The 15918-nt window shown below is 39.9% G+C and overlaps 1 protein-coding gene across 1 annotated transcript in view; it reads right to left on the reverse strand.

The window, feature by feature from the left end:
* LOC131042441 (methionine aminopeptidase 1B, chloroplastic) overlaps positions 1–15918 on the reverse strand; it is a 265674-nt gene that overhangs the window by 202340 nt on the left and 47416 nt on the right. Inside the window, exons 2-3 of the mRNA XM_057975714.2 lie at positions 12828–12906; positions 2313–2559 (exon numbers count right to left, since the gene is read on the reverse strand). Of these exons, the coding sequence (XP_057831697.1) occupies positions 2313–2559; positions 12828–12906 (326 nt within the window). The remainder of the gene's footprint in view (positions 1–2312; positions 2560–12827; positions 12907–15918) is intronic.

The raw sequence follows: 15918 nt of genomic DNA on the forward strand, positions 1-15918 counted from the left end.
GTAACATTCAAAGCAAAAGTCCGCCCTCATGTGCTAAAGGTATCAAGTTTAACAAAGTCCACCTTGAGGGAGATTTGAAGACTAAGGGCATAAGGTAAAGAAAAGTCCGCCTTGGGGGTATTAGGAAGAAAGATGAAGCTAGTGCCCAACTCAAGAAAAGTCCGCCCTAGCATGGTAAAGTGTGAAAACTCCAATTCCAAAAGTCCGCCCTGCTTATGACTGAGGTTAAAACAAGTCAAAGATTGCTGACTAAGTCTGAAAATTGGAATATTCTGACTGATGTCAGCAAGATCTTGGGGAATGCGAACTGAGAAATGAAAATAGAAAGTTTCTTGAAAGATGAATCTTGCAGATTGAGTTGATCTTGAAATTGGAATTCAAAATAGGAAGTTGCATTTAAAAGAATTCGAACTCAAGGATAATAACATTGCAACTCGAAATTAAATTAGAAACTTTCTCCATGAGTGTCTAAGACTGAAATCGAATTGGAAACATGAATTGGAAGAGGATCTGCATGTTTCTAATTGTGAAATCCAACTTCAATACAAATAAGACATTATTTCCTTCATTTTTACACACAAGAGTTCAAATTTCTAAGTGTTGAGAGCAGGTTGAAGGAGTTATCTAGGAGGTTTGAAGACATTTTTAGAATCTTTTTGCAGGTTGGGCATATTTTTGGTGAAGGTCTGAGTTTAACTATGATTTTAAACTTGAGCATTCTCAGATTTTTGGAGTTAAACCCACTGATAGGAGGCAGATTCATCACATTTTCTGAGTTTTCATCGAGTTCTTTCTATCTTCTTGTCTTTTTCTTCTCATTCTATCAAAGGTGAAGTTGGTTTTGAAGGCAGATTTATTAGATTTTCTGAGTTTTCTAAGTTCGTTGGAAGAGATTTTAACAGATTTGTCCAAAATTTCAATAAGAAAGATCATGTTGGACTGAATATTCACACCTTCTTTCTTACTTCCCACCTTTCAAAACAAATTTGGATGAGATTTTTGTTATTGCAGACCTGGTTTTTGGATTAAAATCAGAATTAAGAGTATAGAGTTTTATTATTATTTTAGAAATTCCTACATGTGAAAACTCCATTTTAATGACTAAGTATGAAAAATTAAGTAAACAACTTCAACCACTTAGTCACTCGAAACCTCAAATTTTAAATTGAAATTCTAATTTCTAACTTAGGCTTCATGTGTTTTCGCAGGTTTCAATCACGATGAAGTTTCAAGTAGACAAGGATGAACTCGAAATGGAAGAATGTCAATGATACAAACCTCAGACATATCAGTCTGAGGGAGTTTAAGAAAAGGATGTTCGGCTTGGACAACCTTGTGCCCACCGTGACCGCACGTAAGATGATGAAGAGTGGCATCGTACATGCTGCTGGCTTTCTCCCTACTATGCAGTGCACGGAGTTGGTAGTTGAGTGTGCTAGGCACTATAACCCTGACAGTAAAGATGTTGTAGCACCATACGGAAGAGTGTTGGCTAATATCAGTGATGTAGCCATAAGGGAGGCATTTAATATCCCAGAATATCATAATGATGGATATGTAACCAAGGATGAGGCCAATCAAATGTATCAGGACCACATGTGTTTTTTCTATTGATTGACACAAATGTGTCCTGGGTTTGCCCGGATTGGACCACAACATGTTTGGTTTCAGAACTGGGGACATGGCAATCTTCCCCTAAAAAGCTACCTTGCATTTATATTTGTGAAATGTAAAGATAAATCATAAAACCATGAATGCATTATGTTAAGGCAACAAATAGAAAGATGCCAAAGAAGCAAGCATCAAGGTACACAACCATAGATAAAGGTAATCAATAATATAATTAAGTTCAGAACAAGTGTCTTCCTTCAAAGCACGGCCAGGGAAGAATACATATGGAGATAAGTTTGATTTTATCATATAAACATATAAGCATGGTTTTAATAATCCATGTTGTACTTTGGAATATATATTTTGAGATTCATTTTGTGTGAATAAAACTATGAAACTCAATTAAACCCATATTTGTTTGCATTTTTTTAACTCTGTGTTTATTGAACTTTAAACTTGCGTGCATATTTTGAAGTCCAAAACAATCCATTAAGTAGCATTCAAGTCCAAAACCTGATCTGCATCTAAAAAGATAAATTCCTACTAGTAAATGAGACCACAATCATTAAGAGGTCTGCTGTGCATGATTTAAAATTTGAGAAAATTATTGCAAGGAATTACATAATCCTTTTGAATCTACGAAGCAAAAACATTGATCAACTACAGAAAACTACTGCAACAATGCAATTACGAATGCGTACCCTGACCAAAGTCCCAGCATACTCTAAAACTTGTGCTGCAAGCCGGCATGATGCTCTCATGCATTCTATTCCTTTAGCATCATGTATTTGAGGCTCCTGTCCAAGCGCAGGCAGAGATTTGGAGTTTACATATGGCGGCTTTAAAATATGATCAGGTACAGGCAAGCAAGGTTGCACTTTTCCAGGCTTTAAAGGGAGACGTTTCTGTGTCTGGTTTGGAGTATCTCCTTCCCTCCTCTCTCTAGCTCTGCAAAAAAATCAATACATTTAGTAAGCTTAGTCTCCCATGTTACTAAATTTAACTCCACCTTTGACCACATACCATACATAAATGGATTTAGATAGAAGCTTGCAGACTATTAGATATTTACAAGACTACATATGGTGAAAATAAAATGTATGTATTGTATTCAACAAAGATTAATAAACTTCAACAAGCAATAGTCAAATGACCCTATATTGTAGTGATAACCAGTATGTAAAGTTAACCATCATTTCCTCATTGTGTAAATGTTATCCTTCTCCATTAATCTCTCAGAATATTGTGTGGATTCTAAGACATGATGTTGTTTTTTCTTGAAGGCAGTGCTGCAGCATCATTTTCAACACCATGTGCCACCAAAGAATGCAACACTGGTTACATGGTGGTAAAAGGCCAATTCATAAGCTTTTATGTTTCTGCATTTGATCTTACACACGAGCTCCAGGTAACACTAGACTTAAAAATCACCATAGAATAGATGAAGTATGTAATGTCCCCAACTTTTAAGGTGACAACTAATTAAATTGATTTTTATCAAGTTGTCAAAAATATATATATATTCAAACGTTGACTTAATATTAATTAATCTAATTAAATAACAATAAAATAATAAAATATTATTATAATGTCACTTTATTTAATTTATTTCTCCAGTTATGTCAAGTTGGCTTACCTTCTAGATGCTTCTTGGTGATGTATTGAATATGTTTGGATTTGAAATAACGATTATGGTTTCTGGAGATGGAAACCTTCAGGAATTGACAGAAGGGTTGGAGTCTTGGACAAAAACCTGACTCTTCCTGGGAGTGGATTCGCGACTGAGTTCACAACTGAGCCAAATTTGTGAAGTCTCTGTTGGAGACAAATTTACAGATAAGTTCTATTGTCAGATTTATTATTAACATGGTGTTTGCTTTTGGGTTTATTTCTGAGGCTAGTGTAAGGGTTTTATTAAGGATAATAATCTTCCGATTATTAAAGTGCTTACATTTTTTGTGTGGGCCTAATCCTTATTTAGCTTCCATCAACTATCATTATAGTCGGCTTGCTTGACATCACATCACGGGCTGGATATTATAAGCCAATCGTTCATTTGATTTTATCTCCTATCGGCTTATTAATTTCTCTAGTCATATTTGTGGGACACATTATTGGAAAATTAAATATGTGAAGCTGTGAATGGGGAAGGGACACAGATATTAATTTAAAGGAGCCGACTCCATATGTCCACATATAAGCCGATACATATTAAGGTTAAATTTTGTAGAAGACTATAGTCGAGGGAAGAAATATTACGTAGTGGAAGCCTTTATTACAAATCACAATCTCCTTTTATTTGCGAAGGCCTTCAGTAAGGTATCGTTCTATGCAAGAAGGCAGTTTGTGCATGTGGCGGCTCCATACTTTGCAGCAGAAGCTTGTAATTGCAACTGCAATCTATTTCAATATGCGTATGTGTCGGGTACCCTTTTATAAGCATGGGCTTTCCTTTCAACATCCCTTGTTGGTATCTTGGTTGAAGATCAAAGTTTTGGCATGAGCTTGTTGGGAGAAAAGGGAAGTAATATTGTCTGTGACATCTTCATTGTGTGGTGGAGTTTGTGCCCTGTGACTTCCAATGTAGACACTACTCCATATCAGTATCTATTAGCAATGTAAACATCCCTTACTGTTGTGCAGACTGATTAAAGGTGCAAGCTAATACTTGTTCTCTGCAAATCTGATAATATTTTGCAATTTGTTAGTGAACGAATGTAATGGAGTTCCCAGTTCTGAAGCATATGATATAATATAAGTCTTGTTTTAGTTCTTCTATATGTGTTAAACTTACAAACTTGTGTCAATTATTTGCAACTGGAACTAAGCATAAAACTGGTTGAAAGTAAACTACAGCAATCCAGTATTTTTTAAATCAGTTCATTATCCATGAATTTGGAGTGTGAATGAAAAAGCTTGCAATTGTGTAAGGATCACTTCAATGGTAAGAGCCAAAATTCTGCCAACTTGTGGGGTACTTAGGTTGATCACTGGGAATGGAAGATAAGGACAATGAAATTGCGGCTTCTAAAATTGTTGGACGGTATAAAAATATCAAAAGTTTAAGAATCTACTAACATTCAAAGAATATCTAAGCCTACCAGAAAATATTATACCTGAGGATGTCAAAGCCACCAAATCTTTTGACAGGTACTACATAAGAAAAAGGGAAGAAGAAATGAAGTCCGAATCAGAATCTCAATCAGAATCAAAAGAAGATCAAAATGTGTCTCGTCAAGAGGGAGTTGATTCTAAGTATGATGAATCAAAGGATTGTCAAAATCAACGAAGTATGGGGTATTGTCTTAAAGACAATTTGGATGGAGAAAATGAAACAAATGAGAAGAGTAAAGAGCTAAGGCCAGCAGGTAGAGAACCCTTTTCAATGAGGCTTAACAGCCTTTATATAGAAAAATGGTTACAAGAGTGATCATGACCCCTGCATGTCAGTTTGGGAGTGCAGGGAAGTGCATGCACTTGACTTGTACATGCAAGCAACCTAGCCATACCCAAAAAGGGCAATCTTGAGAAGGTGGACTGACTAACCTTCCAAAGTCAGACACGACATAAGTCACCAAGCATGGCCCTGTACCTCCCCTGAAAATCCTGCCAAAAAACATTTAATGCACCCTTGTGGCTCCACAAAAGAAAGGGCACAAGTCACCAAAACTGTTGGAGCATTTAAAGCCTTGAGTGTCGATCACGCCATCTGGAAGTGTCGCCAGTCGGAAGGAAGCCCAGAGACTTCGGAAGCTCGGACTCCCGAAGTGAGGAACACAAAGGAGCAAAGAACTTCGGAACCTCGGGCTTCCAGAGTTCTGGGATAGGAGAAAGGAGGGCAGCAAGGAACTTTGAAACCTCGGGGTTCCAGAGTTCTGGAGAACTTTCAAAAGGCTAAGGAAAGAACTTCGGAACCTCGGGGTTCCGGAGTTCTGGGATAGAGAGAGAAAGAGAAGAAAAGGAACTTCAGAACCTCGGGGTTCCGGAGTTTCGGAGGAACTAGAGAGAGAAGGCAAAAGGGAACGAACTTTGAAACCTCGAGGTTCCGGAGTTCCGAAGAGAAGAAGGGGAAGCGAGGAAGAGAACTTCGGAACCTCGGGGTTCCGGAGTTCCGGGAAAGGGGAGAAGAAAAGAAGGAAGGGGTTTCGAAGTTCTGGAGGAGGGGCTAAGCTAGGGAAGGGAACTTTGGAACCTCGGGGTTTCGGAGTTCCGAAGAAGGGAAGGGGAAGGGAGAAGAACTTCGGAACCTCGAAGTTCTGGAGTTCCGGAGAAACTGGAGAAAAGCTAAGGGAAGGAAGGGAACTTCGGAACCTCAGGGTTCCGGAGTTCCAGAGCGGGAAAGAAAGCGGCTAAGGCAAAGAACTTCAGAACCTCGGAGTTCCGGAGTTCCGGCGGAAGAGAAAAATAGGGCCTAGGAACTTCCGACAAGGCAACACTTCAAACCATGATTCTTCTCTCCTTGATCAACTGGGGCAGCGCTAGTCCATGGAACATATCTCTGATCGGTTCTCACTGATGGACCAAGGGTGTCATAAAATGACAACATTTTTGGCGACTTCTGCGGGATGCTTGCCTGCTAAGCATGAAGTCCAGAAGCCTTAATCATCCATACAACAGGTTCGCCCTTAAAAAGGGAGATAGCATCAGGAAAGGGCCTAGGTGGTGGGGTGTTTTGCAAAAGGCACTGAGGAGAAAACTCTTGTATAACAACAGCTGGAGCTTCCTTGAAACTTGGAATTTTAAAACTAGGGGGGTTAGTTGAAGGCTTGGAAGGTCTCCCCTGCCTGAAGCTTGGGATTTCAAACTTAGGAACTGTAGGAGCAGAAACCTCCTCCTGTATGAGCCGCATCTCTATGGCTGCTAGGTGCTCAATTTCTTTCTTCCTAGCAGAGGCAAGCTGCCTTGCAAGGAACTCCTCATGTTGTCTTTGGGCTCCCATCTGTTGTTGCTAAAGCTGAGCCTGATAAGCAAGTTGATCCTGCTACAGATCCCACTCCTGTTGCCTCTTCAACTCCTCCAGTTGCTTGGTAAAATCAAGCAACACACTTTTGATTTCTGCAATTTGCCTTTTTTCGTCATCTTGGAGCTGGTTGTGCTGCCAAGAAGGCTGAGCAGGGGTGGGTGGGTGGCAAGCATTAAGAAAGTACCCACCTGCTACTGAAGTGAAGTTGTTTGGGTTGAAACTAGGAGCAGTCCTAGTTCGGTCTTGTTGGTAAGGAGGGGAAAAAAGGTTGGCATTCTCATAGAATGGGGGTGAATAGAAGTTACACCCATGATATGAACTCATATTAAAGCATTTGAAAGAGATGGAGATTGTTTAACAAAATGCTTAAAGAGAGCAGACGAACCCTCTCAACCAGAGCTTGATAATATACCACAAATCCACCAAATGATTGCATAGTTGTCAGGTGCTTGAAAGATGTTGCCTCCAAAGGCTTCATGAACTGAAGAACACACCAAACCTTCAATTGGCTCGGGCTTAGGACTGCATGACTTCAGAACCTCGAGGTTTCGGAGTTGCAGACTTAGGCACCTCAGTACCTGGGGGTTCCGGGGTTCCGGACATGCGAACTTCAAAACCTGGGGGTTCCGAAGTTGGTGACTTGGGAACCTGGGGGTTCTGGGGTCCCAGAGTTAGGAACTTCGTATGAACAAGAACTGGACTTGTTGAGCAGAGTCGCCAAGTGCTTGAGAGATGACTGCCTCTAAAGGCTGAAACATTAAGAATTAGCACTGAATCCTTAGCATGTATATCGAACTAAGTCCCACCGGGCTTGCCAAAAACTATTGTCACAAAAGCTTGCACCCTTGCTGAGCTATCAACTCAGCAACCTTGTGAAACATGGAAACAACCCTGAAGTGTGGGACCTTGCGCAAGGGGGTTGAATCTCCGAAGAAGGCCGACTTCCTTCTCAATTAGGTGCAGGTGTTGAACCAACTCAACACTTTAAAACTAATTCCTAAGCCTACCAAACCAACTCACAGAGGTAAAGGAAAGAGAGAATGCTAGAAATAGAAGGAGGTGATGCACCAAGAAGAGATTGTTCCTCTCCCAACCGAGATGACACAGAGAATTAATTGAAACACCCAGAAGATGCACAAAATTCAATTGCATGAGTGACTCCAATGCATGTATGGAGGTTAGAATTCGCTAAGTGTCAAGAGGGGAGAAGGATTCTCACAAGTCACACTCAGAAAACAAGTTAACACAGCATATATGGAGAGAAAAGCCACAAGACATACACCTATAATGAAGGTAAGAAAACATACACAGCATACATAGGTTGAAAGAAGGCAAGAATGGTGATTTTCAATTAATTATAAGGCCAATGGCCAAACTTATAGTTGCATAAATGCAAGATAAATACAAGAGAAGTGGGAGAGCATAGAATAGCTCGAGCCAGCAGGGAGAGAACCCTTTACAATGAGGCTTAACAACCTTTATATAGAAAAATGGTTACAAGAGTGATCATGACCCCTGCATGTTAGTTTGGGAGCGCAGGGAAGTGCATGCACTTGACTTGTACATGCAAGCAACCTAGCCATACCCAAAAAGGGCAATCTTGAGAAAGTGGACTGACTAACCTTCCAAAGTCAGACATGACATAAGTCACCAAGCATGGCCCCATATCTCCCTTGATGGAAATCCTACCAAAAAACATTTAATGCACCCTTGTGGCTCCACAAAAGAAAGTGCACAAGTCACCAAAACTGTTGGAGCATTTAAAGCCTTGAGTGTCGATCACACCATCCGAAAGTGTCGCCAATCGGAAGGAAGCCCAGAGACTTCGAAAGCTCGGACTCCCGAAGTGAGGAAGACAAGGGAAGGAGCAAAGAACTTCGGAACCTCAGGGTTCCAAAGTTCCGGGATAGGAGAAAGGAGGGCAGCAAAAAACTTCGGAACCTCAGGGTTCCAGAGTTCTAGAGAACTTTCAAGTCTTTAATTATTAATGTCACTTCAATAATTAATCTTTTTGTAATTTGTATTTTTCAATTGTAGGTGTCAAAGCCCTTGGTTAGAGTTCTCCACTTGGTAGATGGGGATCAAACCCCAATGGGGTATGTTTATGAGGCCATGGATGTGGCCAAGGAGTCTATCAAAAATTACTACAAGGGGGATAGACTCAAGTTTGATCCCATTTGGGAAATTATTGATAAGAGGTGGAACAATCAACTCCACCAACCCATGCATGCAGCAAGGTACTACCTCAACCCTTGTTTTAAGTTCGAGGATTCTTACTCAGATCCTAATGGAGAGGTCATAGAGGACCTCACTACATGCATTTAGAGGATGATACTTGAGGTTGAGGTGAGAGACCTCGTGGCCGAACTCCAAAATTATGAGGAAGCAAGGGGTAAGCTATTCTCTTCAGAGATGGCTAGGAGAGGAAGAACCACTCAAACCCCAAGTATAATCTTTGCCATTTGGATTTTGGGGTCTAAAGTAATTGATTAATTGATAAAATATGTTTCAACTTTTTACTTTTCACTTTGCTTTCTAACTTTTCAATATTTTATTTTGCAGATGCTTGGTGGCAAAGTTAGGGTGGAAATACCCCAAATCTCAAAAAATTTGCCCTCAGAATTTTATGTCAGCCTTGTAGTCCACCTAGTTGTGAGCGCAATTGGAGCTTGTTTGAGGCCATCCACACGAGGATGAGGAGCAAGTTAGTTCAAAAACACCTCAATGACCTTGTCTTTGTGCAATATAATTTTCAATTGCGCATAAGGAAGGTAGAGGAAGCACCAACTGGTCCAATTGATTTGGATGATATAGATCCTTACTGTGATTAGACATCACAAGAGCAGCCTCCATTATTTACAGAGGATGACATCTATAATTTGGAGAGGCAGGCTATGGAGGAGGAGAGGGGTGGATTTGGTTTCACACTAGATGACATTGAGGAGGATGAGGAGGATGAAGAGTCATTGGCAATGTCAGAAGCAGCTAGAGGCAGAGCTACATCCAGGATGGAGGTCGAGCCACACCCACACCCACACCCACAGGAAACTTCTAGGGCTAGACCCTCTAGTTCTACCTCTCCCCAAGTTTTCACTAGAGCTGGGAAGAGGAAGATGTAATTGTATTGATGTAATTACTTTTAGTTTTACAAAAACTATTTACTATTTTGCTTCTAGCCATCAGCATTCTTCATGAGGATGCGATTTTGTACCCACTTTGCATCTAAACCAATTAAATATATCTAGACTCGGCTTGTTTCTTTTGTATTCTCATTTATTGACTTATTGGATGCATCACCTCATTGAATTTTGCAAAAAATATGCATTTCTAATTAAATTTAAGCAATTTTTTTAGTTCCCGAGTTTTTTGCTGAGTTTTTTTTCGGAACTTGGCGAGTTTTCGGTTTTGGGCGAGTAGTTCAACTATGACTGCAATAACCCATACGCAACAAAGGAGTGACCATTATAAAGCATTTGAAATACATTAGCTGCTGTCAGACATACATCAAACCCCTATTATCATATCAACAAATTTGGTGAGAGGAAATACACAATTGTGACTATACATTCCTTGAATCATTACAAACTGTTGTGGAGACATACCATTACATGTCGATGTGCTTTATAAAACCCTTCCTACATTTCACAAGTATTCCATTGTTTGGAGCTTAGACCTTCAATGTTTGATGCCCTAAAATCAGCTATAGTCATTTCTAGACTAGAAATTAGCTCAACGACCAACTCTTTGAATGATGATAAAAGCACAATCCTGAGAAATTTGAGCATAAAACACCCCACATTTAGAATTTTTTAGAATCCTAGCAACTTCCAAAACATGATAGGCATATGGGGTACAACAAAAGACAACACTTAGGCAAAATTGATAAATGAAGACCCATACAAAGATTTCTTAGATTGGTTATGTGGGATGGGAAAAATGAGACCTAAGAGCACAAAGGAGAAGGACATGGATGAAATTTGCAAATTTTGAGGCTTACAAATCTAGGTTCCCAAGATGTAAGCATGTATCACTGGATGGCTTTTATGATTCGAATGATTAGTGAATATTGAGTTGAACACCTACACTTGAAGTTTGTACATTGAATTTAGTATTTGAATCTTTTCAAAGGTCAGATTTTGTCATATGCAGCACATGTTAATTGCTCCTTGACTCTAACGTATGATTTTATCATTTAGTTTGAGTAGTTACTGTTCTTGATATATTTGTAATTCATTATGCATGTACTTACATTACCAGCAAATTAGTTTCTCTTTTCAATGAAATTTTTATTTGTGGGAGTTCACTAGTCCCCAATTTGAAAATCCTGTTTATTGTTGAATCCTTGCTTCCTAACTTTAAACAACAAGCTCAAAATGCATCCACATCAGCACTTCTGTTAAACTTGTGTAGAACAAATACAAGCATCTGTGGTTCCAGGGAAACATTAATTTCCCCACTCTGTCAACTGTGATGAAACATAACCATTAGGCCACAGTCTAGTGGTTGTGTGGGGCAAGTATTGCCATGGTAATCTTCAAAACCTAGAAACATGCTCCTCTGTTTTAAAAATGTACCATGCTAATGCAGGTCGAAATAAAATGAAGGACCTGTTGAGAATCGGTTCCCAGACATGTTAACAAATGGATCAAACTAATAGGAATTGCCTTTCCATGATTTAACAGTGCAGTGGCAGTGTGAAAAATTATCTCGTCAGCTTAAAAAAAAATATTTATCATGGGGAAGAATCTATTTAGTTGATAAAGGGCGATAAAGACTGATGGAATTTCATGTGAACAGATCTGAAAAGATGTATCCTTCTGTCCCTTTCCTCAAATTCTGACAATTCTCTCTTTCACAATGATGGTTATATTGTATCTTAGAGAACAAGAACAGTGGTAGAAGCAAATTTGTACAAGAAACTGTGGGAAAAACTTTTGGTTCACTGAGACCCACTACGTTCATGTGGCATTCCATTATTGCCCAATAATCTCTTGTGACATCTTAACAAGCATGAGGCTATATGGGCCACAAAACCCAAATTATTTAAGGTAATCAGTCAAACTGTGGACCATCTACTCTTGAACTGTATCTAGAAAAAAATTGTTAAACCTTCCCATTCAGCTTCACATGGACCCTATCTTCTTTTGGTGTATGTAAATTACATGGGATTTTGTTGTGGTTTGGGATGAGCTCTCTTCATTTTAATTTACCCTCAAAAAGGTGGTGTGCAAAGTTCTTTGGTAGTATGTGATCCCAGATTGTTTAGGAAAACTTGGAATTCTACAAATGGAGCATTTAAGAATGAGACAGAAACCAACAAGTATGTCAAACAGCTAATAATTGGATCAACAGTTATTTTCCATACCCGTTCCTTAAGGGCCAAGGGAGATGCATCTTAACCCTAGGAACATATGCGAATGGGTCAATCCATAAGCCTTTGGCAGCTAAGAAAGTTGATGGTCCGTTCAACTTCAATTGTTATGGATGCAAAAGATGATTGGGTTCCTGAAAAGATTTCTTGAGGTCCAGAACTTCAGATTATAAGGCCTCAAAAAGGGAACTTAGCACTAATGACCAAGTATCCATCTTTAAAGTTTCTTGGGAAAGTTTCTGCTTCTATTATGGAAGACTTTGATTCCACTATAAAGTACAATCAATTAAGTGGATTATTGCGTCTTGTTGAGGGGCCTAAGGTTGACAACTGTGAATAGTTATTGAAATTTTGACTGTCCAAGGCGGCTAGCAGCTGGTCCTTAAAACACTCAACGCCATTGCCATTACTTATGCTGAGCTGAAACTTCTGCAGTTTAAAAGCACGGATCTACTGATAACAGTCCATCGAAAAATCAACTTGATGTCCATCTACCTATAGATGAACTATAAAGCTAGTGCATGCAGTATATGTTCCCAGAGAGAACTTATAATTCAGAAATGATTATATGTAACTGGTCAACGTGTGAGACTTTTTGGGATGACTTATATGTTTGTATTTGACGTTACTTTTAGAAATCCTCTATCATCTACATCAAGTTAGTCCAAGCTGTCAATGCCCTCTTCTAAATTTATCGTGAACGTTTCTTCCTTATTTCATATATAGCTACTAGCAGACTCCATGATTTAGAACACTTTTGCAGGTGGATAAGCTAGATAATACCCATTTTATATCTGAAAAAAAAAATGCAAAATTCAGTTGTTCAGCTATTCAGATGGAAAAAAACAGTTCTGTCAGAATGACTTGAAAAATCAGCTTTACCTTTTCACCAACAAAACTTTTTCTCTTACAGAATTTTTTTCCGACACTATCAGAAGATGCTTGCGCTTGTATTTATTTCCTGCAATTTATATTTCATTGTACAATGAACACGATTAACTAATTGGAAAAAATATTGGAATCTCAAACAGGAAAAAACAACTATGACCTGAGTCTATGTAATAGCAGTCGATTATAACTTAAAAGCCTGATTCTGAAGTGAGTCGTAGCTAAACTACAAATACTCAAATTATATATGACCATCAGAATGCATATAAGGTACATCGAGATGTATTTTCTTAAATAGAAAACAAAAGAAGAAAAAGACACAAAAAGAAAGAAAGAAAGAATGTGGCAGTCAGAGTCAATTATTGCAGCAATATGTCAGTAATAAGCATTGTATTTTACCTACTAACCAGATGCAGGGTCAGAATTTTCAATATAAAATCTCTTAAGAGTGATAAAATATGCTTGCAGTTAAAAATAAATACTTTAGAGTTAGTGGCTTTAATAGGAGGTTTACAAAGAAAATATATGAAAAGTTTGCACTTTGCAGCTATAACCCCAGAGATATCAATTACAATAAAAGTATAAATATAAGATATGATTGTCATCATATAACTCATCTCCGAAGAGAATATAATCTTGTCACAAAGATATCAGTAAGAGAACAGGATGGTGAAATTGTTCAATTGGGACAATTTGCCTAGCTGTTATTTCAACAGAACATGTTTATATTAAGAAAGTGTGTCATTTACCGATCAAAAAAAAAGAAAGTGTGTCATCAATAACAATTGGCCCTACCATCTGTTGTGACCTTTTCCACACATCGCCCATTGCAAATGGGGACCCTCTCTTTTCCTGCTTTCTAGGGTTTTGTTAGTGTCCTATGACCTTTTGCTGCAGTTTCACCAAGCCTTGTCCAGTTCAGAGCATTTCAAGCCCTGATGATTGAAAGTTAGTTTTTGCAAGTTATGTGATTCCGAAATGCGAACACCACCAGAGTGCTTAGAGAGGCCAAAGGACGAAGATCGCAATTGATTTGGACAAATTTGGACAACTTTCTATTTTTAGAAAGTTTGCTTTTTTGCTTTTTCCTATTTTTTAGGAAGTTTCGTTTTTTGCATTTTTAGCCCAATCCCCGGTATGGCTATTTTTAGAAAGTTTTCCCTATTTTTTAGGCATGTATGCTTTTTGCTTTTTCGGAATGGGAACCTAGGGTTTGCACTTGCACCACTGACCAGCTTCGACCGGGACTCAAAAATTCCAAGTTTTGACCTAAAAAGCTAAATCCCTAGATTTTAGGGTTTTTGCTCTTTCGGAATGGGAACCTAGGGTTTGCACTTGCACCACTGACCAGCTTCAACCAGAACTCGAAAATACCAAGTTTTGACCTAAAACGCTAAATCCCTAGATTTTAGGCTTTTTGCTTTTTTGGGATGCAAACCTAGGGTTTACACTTGCACCACTGACCAACTTCGACCGAAACTCAAAAACTCCAAGTTTCAACCTAAAAAGCTAAATCCCTAGATTTTAGGCTTTTTGCTACTTCAGATGATCCACCTAGGCATGGGTTTCAAATTTCAAGTTAATCCTGTTAAATTTTATTAAGCTGTGAAATTTTGAAATTTCTCTGAAAATTCTTCTAAGTCTGGCTAACAAGGGTTTTGAAGTATTGCAGGCTCAAACTCCACCAACGATGTGGGAGCACTCTCCAAAGTCCGCCATAGATTGGGAGGCTATGTGGGAGCACTCTCCAAAGTCCACCAAGCTTGGGAGGCCATGAAGACCAACACACCAAAGTCCGCCATGAATGTGTAGGGTGCATAGGGGTACAGCCTAAAGTTCGCCCAGGATGCTAAGTCATGGAAGAGGACCCTCCAAAGTCCGCCCAAGGGGATGTTGCTTGAAGTCCGCTTAGGGGATGGGTTTGAAGTCCGCCAAGGCTAAGGTGGAGAGCCCTCCAAAGTTCGTCCAAGGTAGAAAGCCCTCCAAAGTCTACCAAGGTTGGGAGGCTAAGGAGGAGGAGTGATGGAAGTCCGCCCAAGTTGGGGACACCACCAAAGTCCGCCCAAGGTGGGAGCCGCCACCAAAGTCCGCCCAAGATGGAGGTCATATAGGAGCCCTCTCCCAAGTCCGCCAAAGTAAGAGAGCAAGGTAGGAGGTGCCAAGTTTAAAGTCCGCCAAGGGTAAAGAGAGCTATGAGGAGAGACCTTCAAAGTCCGCCCCATGCCTTAGCCAAAATTTCACCATGTTGGGAGGTAGACCAAAAGTCTGCCATGTTGAGAGGTGTCTAAAGTCCACCATGCATGTTGGAGAGGCTATGAAGAGGGACCATAGAACCCTGCCCTCAAGGAGACCTTCCTAAAGTTCGCCTTGAGAGGCTTCAAAACTCCGCCAAGTCTTGTGGACTCTCCAAAGTCCGCCCAAACTTCTTGGTGAAGATAGTAAAGACATCAAAACTCCGCCCAAGCATGTCAATTGGTGGTCATGCCTCTTAAACTCCGCCCTATGCCTTGTGGAGTGAGAAAAGAAGATGTGGGAGTCTTGTCCAAACTCCGCCCTCCAAGCATTGAGAGTCCTTAGAAGTCTGCCCTACCCTAGCAACATGATGGAGAGGTCTAGAAGTCCGCCTATGAGGAGCAACCTCCAAAGTCTGCCATAGGTTGAGAAGATTTTTGAAGAGCAAACTCCAAAGTCCACCCAAGGTCTTCAAAGTGGTCGGAGTCTAGCCTAAAGTCCGCCACACATGTTAGGGAGAGCCATGAGGAGAGGCCTCCAAAGTCCGCCATGTCTTAGGACTCTCTAAACTCCGCCATGTGGGAACCAAGTCCAAAGTCCACCCAAGGTAAGGAGACTCATCCAAAACTCCGCCCTATCCTACCATGTTGGTGGCCAACCCTTCAAAGTCCGTCATGTTTTGGAAGAGACCATGATGGCCAACACTCTAAAGTCCGCCATGTGTGTGGGGTGCCCAAGGGGTGAAGTCCAAAGTACACCCTATGTTGGAGACCCATCAAAACTCCGCCCTACCCTAGAAAAATGATGCAAAGGTCTAGAAGTCCGCCCATGTTGGATATGTCTTAGAAGTCCG

This window comes from Cryptomeria japonica, chromosome 1 (genome assembly GCF_030272615.1).
Source record: "Cryptomeria japonica chromosome 1, Sugi_1.0, whole genome shotgun sequence".
Classification (NCBI taxonomy): Eukaryota; Viridiplantae; Streptophyta; class Pinopsida; order Cupressales; family Cupressaceae; genus Cryptomeria; species Cryptomeria japonica.